Source organism: Nannospalax galili, unplaced genomic scaffold (genome assembly GCF_000622305.1).
Source record: "Nannospalax galili isolate Female #2095 unplaced genomic scaffold, S.galili_v1.0 C50061456, whole genome shotgun sequence".
Lineage (NCBI taxonomy): Eukaryota > Metazoa > Chordata > Mammalia > Rodentia > Spalacidae > Nannospalax > Nannospalax galili.
Genome location: NW_008481648.1, coordinates 1 through 5,239, shown reverse-complemented (window position 1 = coordinate 5,239; position 5,239 = coordinate 1). Strand labels below are relative to the sequence as shown.

Sequence of the window (5,239 nt, the reverse complement as noted above, 5' to 3'; positions counted from 1 at the left end):
AGCCTCCCAAGTGGTGGCTTTATAAGTGGATTATAGGCATGTACCACATCTGGCTTCAGAAGTCTACACTTTAACTGTCCAAATGTTATATGAAAGTGTTATCATGGGTACTTTACAAAAATGAAATTGAGCTGGAGAGATGGCTCAGTGATTGAGAGCACTGGCTGTTCTTCCAGAAGACCCAAGTTTGGTTCCCAGCACATGGCAACTAACAACCATCCTTAATTACAGTTCCAGGGGCTCTGACATCCCCTTTGGGCCTCCATAGACACCAGGTATACACATGGTGCATTTATATACATTCAGGCAAAACACTCAAATATAAAATTAAAATAAATATTTTAAAAAGTGAGGCTCAGCGATAAGGCATTTACATAGCATGTGTAAGGCCCTGGATTCCAGTCCTAGCACTGCAAAATCCGGAAACAAACTCAAAGCTACAGGGAAAGCATCATAACACAGGTAAATTATGCTAGAGAAAAGCTCTGGTCTCCCTCCTGAAGAGAATCCCATGGTCCCAGTCTATTAGGAGCCAACCAGGTAGGCAGGGGAGGCTCAATATGGGCTATAACACACAGGAAAGCTGGGGGCTACCAAAGACCATTTTTCAAGGTTTCACAGGATCAGCTCTGAAAGGTTGGTGTTTTCTTGGCAGGTAACAGTTGAAGATTTTGAATTGGTTTGTAAAGGTCTGTATCGGGCATTGTGTATACGGGAAAAATACATGCAGAAGTCATTTCAGAGGTTCCCCAAGACCCCTTCCAAGTATTTGAGGAACATTGATGGCGAAGCTTTGGTAGCAAATGAGAACTTCTATCCAGGTAAGAAGTTCTCTTATAGGAAGCAGGGAAAATAACTTTCAGTTTCCTTGATAAATGTTTGTTTTTAATTACATTTGCTTATTGCATGTGTGTGTATGTATGTATGTATGTATGTATTAACATGTGTGGAGGTCAGAAGATAACTTGCAGGAGTCGCTCTTTCCCTCTACACTGTGGGACCTGGGGATTGAACTCAGGTTGTCAGGTTTAATGGCAAGCCCTTTTACCTACTGAGCTATCTCACAGACCCTAATTATTAATTTTAGCATATGTTCCTAGATCATCAGTGATCCAGCCTAAAAGTATCACAGTCACCACTGGCCCTGTTCTCCCTGAAGCCTACATGTCAATCACTTGATTCAGCCTGTATGGGATGTCTCTCAACCTGTTCTCTGCACCATCTCCCAAGCCCTGACTGGCCCATATTTTTTCTTGTTTAGGTGATGGTGATAGGGTTCTGGTTACCTTGTTCTATTTCAGTCTCATCATCTTTTGATTCATCCTCATTTTGATGCTGGTTATTAAAACATAGGTCCAAAGCCAGGCATAGTGACTCACACCTTTAATCCCAGCACTTGGGAGGCAGAGGCCGAGATCTTTGTGAAATCGAAGCCAGCCAGGTCTACATAGGGAGACCAGCTGGAGCTACACGGAGACCCTGTCTCAAAAAGACCAAATAAAACAAAACAAAAACAACAACAACAACAAAAAAAAAACCCACAACAACAACAAAAAACCCACAGAGATCCAGGTATGTCATTTCCCCAGTGAAAATTTTTAGCTCCTTCCCATTCCCCACAAAGTCAGTATCTAGCCTAACTTTCAAGGCCCACCCACATTTAACCTCCTAGCTCCATTTTCTTTGTTTAGTTTTGCACTTAAACTATTACTAAACTAACCCGTCTACTCCACCTTCCTTAGTCTTTGATATGGTTGGAAGTGTTTGTTTTTGTCAGGGTCTCATGTAGCCCAGCCTGGTCTCAAACTTGCTACGTAGCTGAGAATGACCTTGGCATCCTGATCTTCCTGCCTCCCATTCCCAAGTGCTGGGATTACAGGCTTGCGAACCAAACTCAGCTTGAGTTGGAACCATTTATTATCTGCCTTGAAGGTGCAGCCCCAAAACCATCATTTCTTGCCTGCTTCTCCTTCTGTACAAAGGGCATATATAGAGTTCTGTATAAAAGGCAAGATTGCTCAGTGGGTAAGACACCTGCTGTTAAGCCTACCTTAGTTTGATCCCCAGGACCCATATAGTAGAAGGAGAGAACTGACTCCACAAGCTATCCTCTGACCTCCACACGTGTGCCTGTGGCACTTATGCACGTGCATTTCCACCCTCAGAAATAAATAAATGTTAAAAAAAAAGAAGAAATTTTCGAAAGGTTCATATCCTGACTTTCCATATCACTGTATTTACAGATCTCAGTTTTTACTTTCTGTTTTACATATAAAGTTCAAAATCTTAATAACCAAATTTTAACAATTTAACAGACTCCTCTTATATAACTGTGTCACAATCCCTGTTTTTAGGCATCTAGATTTCTATCTTTTTTGTCATTGTTGTTGGTTGAGACAGGGTCTCAAGTAGCCAAGGATGGATAACTTTAAACTCCTCATTCTGCCTCCTCCTCCCAAGTGCTGGGAACAGATGTGCACCACCAACCCAGATAGTTTTCTAGCTTTTAAAAACTAATTTTTTCGGTTTACAAGATGATTCAGCACCTGCTGCCAAGCCTGACAATCTGAATTTGATGCCTGGGGCCTGTCTGGTGGAAGGAGGGAACCAACTCTTGAATGTTGTCCCCCAGACCTGTACATACACCTTGGCATGTGCACAAGCCCAGGCACACAGTGTGTACACACAAACAATAGTAAATAAATGTAATAAAAATCTGTTAAAAATGACAGCACAAAACAAAACCTCTTGCCAGGGGTTGACACACCTGTATTCCCAGCATTTAGAAGTTTGAAGCAAGCTTGAGATCAGCCGGGTAATGTAACAAGACTGAGTCACAAAACAAATCAGTCTAGATTAAGACTCATAAAGGAAGTTGGCTTAAAGAAAGCCCTATTTTACCTTTATTTTAAGCAATAATTAATAAGAGAATAAACTGAAGTCTACAGGTCAATAAGCAGAAGGCTGTACAGAACAATTTCAGTAAAAGTACTGGTAATGGAACATGTTAACCCATGCCTATAATTCTAGCATGCATGCAGAAGGTGGAGGCAAGAAATCACAAGTTTAAGATTATCCTTAACTACAGAGGAATAGGAAGCCAACTTTAGCTATAAGAGACCCTGTCTCAAAAAACCAAATCCTCTCCCCTGAAAAAAAAAAAAAACCCAATGCTAAGTAAACAAACAAATAAGTAAGTAAATAGAGACTGGGCATGGTGGCCCACAACTTTATTCCCAGCACTTGGGAGACTGACATAGGTGGATCTCTGTGAATTTGAGAGCAGCCTGGTCTATGTAGCAAATTCTAGGCCAGCCAGGGCTATATAATAAGACTCTTCTCAAAAATAAATAAATAAATACAAAAAGTTAAAAAGATTGACAAGAGGTATGGGCAAAGATGTGGAGAAATAAAAACTTTCGTCCATCACTGATTGGAATGTAAAATGGCAGAGCTGCATTGAAAATTAACTGATGGATCCTCAAAAATTACATAATGGGGACTGGGGCTCAACAAATAAAGGCATTTGATGCAAAGCCTGACAACCTGAGTTTGATCCTTGTAACTCACATGATGGAAGGAGAGAACTGACTTCTGAAATAAATAAATAAATAAATAAATAATAAATAAATAAAATGGTACATCCAAATAACTTGAAATCATTCTTTCGCTAAAGTATTACCTTTTACTACACATTTAGTCACTTTTGAAAAATCACTGTGAAATAAAATTTATTTAAAGGGTAAGTTCAATAAAGTTGGATAATTACAACATACAAAGTGTGAGATGCCAAATTAATGAGTATTTCATATTTGGGTTATTCTTACATGATCATTTGTCCTATGTGCTGATATATTACTCTGTGTTTTATTGAAAAAGTCTTTACCCCTCCTCCGAAGAAGGGAGAAGACCCCTTTCGCACAGACAACCTTCCTGCAAACCTGGGCTATCACCTCCAGATGAAGGATGGTGTAGTTTACATCTACCCTGATGAGGCAGCAGCCAGCAGAGAGGAGCCCAGGCCATACCCTTACCCAAATCTGGATGACTTCTTGGATGATATGAACTTTTTGCTGGCTTTAATTGCCCAAGGACCTGTGTAAGTATTTACTGAGGTCTAACCATCAGCAACCAGTGCTACTCCAGATCATAAGAATGCTTGTTACATGTTCACTGTGTTCAAATACTATATTCAACTCTCCATGTATCATATTTCCTATACTCCTTTCAATGGCTTTATGTGATACATACATCTGTCTGTCTGTCTATCCTTCTATCCATCCATCCATCCATTTGTGACAAGGTCTCGTATAGCCCAGGCTAACCTCAAAGTTGTTATGTAGTCCTGGCTGACCTTGAACTTCTGATCACCCTGCCTCCAGCCTCCAAGTGCTGGGTTACAGGCATGTGCCACCACACCCAGCTTATGTAATAGATGTGGATCAAACTCGGGCTTCACGCATGCTAGGCAGGCACTCTACTAACTGAACTCCGTCCTCAGCCTGAGATACTTTTATAACTAGAATTTTATAAGCTGGAACTTAGGCAAGTTGAGTGAGTTGAGTCCAAGTCACACAACTGGTTGAGCCAGGGTGGAGCCAAAGTCAACTGACTCCAAAGCTAAGCCCTTGACTTTGAACTACACAGTCTCCAGAGATTTTTTTTAAATCCTTCCCAAGTCCTCTCTCATTATTGTGTCCAATTTTGATGAAAAACTTTTCAGTGAGAGTAATGGTTGGAGGCATATGCAACATTTGCTCCAGTAATTGTTGCCTCCTATGAGTAGTAAGAGTCCTGGTGACTTTGGAATGGTTATTATTTTCCTTAAGTATCTGGAAATATTTTAGAATTATACAATTTTATTTTTCACAGCAAGACTTACACCCACCGGCGCCTGAAGTTCCTCTCTTCCAAGTTCCAGGTTCATCAGATGCTGAACGAGATGGATGAGCTGAAGGAGCTAAAGAACAACCCCCATCGAGACTTTTATAATTGCAGGAAGGTAAGCGCCACAGCCACTCAGGGCACTTTTCCAGGGAAAAGTGCATTCAGTGATTTCCTCACTGTTTTCTGATGAACTTAAAATGTTTTGTGATTTTTTAGGGAAAGCAGGTAGATTACATCTAAAAGATTAAAATGCCATTTCTTTTAAAAATATTTCTTTTTGAGTTTTTAAAACATTATTTTTTTTAAGCCAGGCATGGTGGCACATGCCTTTAATCCCAGCACTTGGGAGGCA

The 5,239-nt window shown here is 40.4% G+C and overlaps 1 protein-coding gene across 1 annotated transcript; it reads left to right on the top strand.

The window, feature by feature from the left end:
• Positions 1 to 655: 655 nt before the first annotated feature.
• Positions 656 to 5,002, top strand: LOC103728618 (AMP deaminase 1-like; the record flags this gene model as incomplete). Its single annotated transcript, XM_008826593.1, has 3 exons — positions 656 to 821; positions 3,880 to 4,099; positions 4,873 to 5,002. Coding segments are annotated over 3 exons (516 nt in total), but the record flags the coding sequence as incomplete, so codon positions are not given.
• Positions 5,003 to 5,239: the final 237 nt, after the last annotated feature.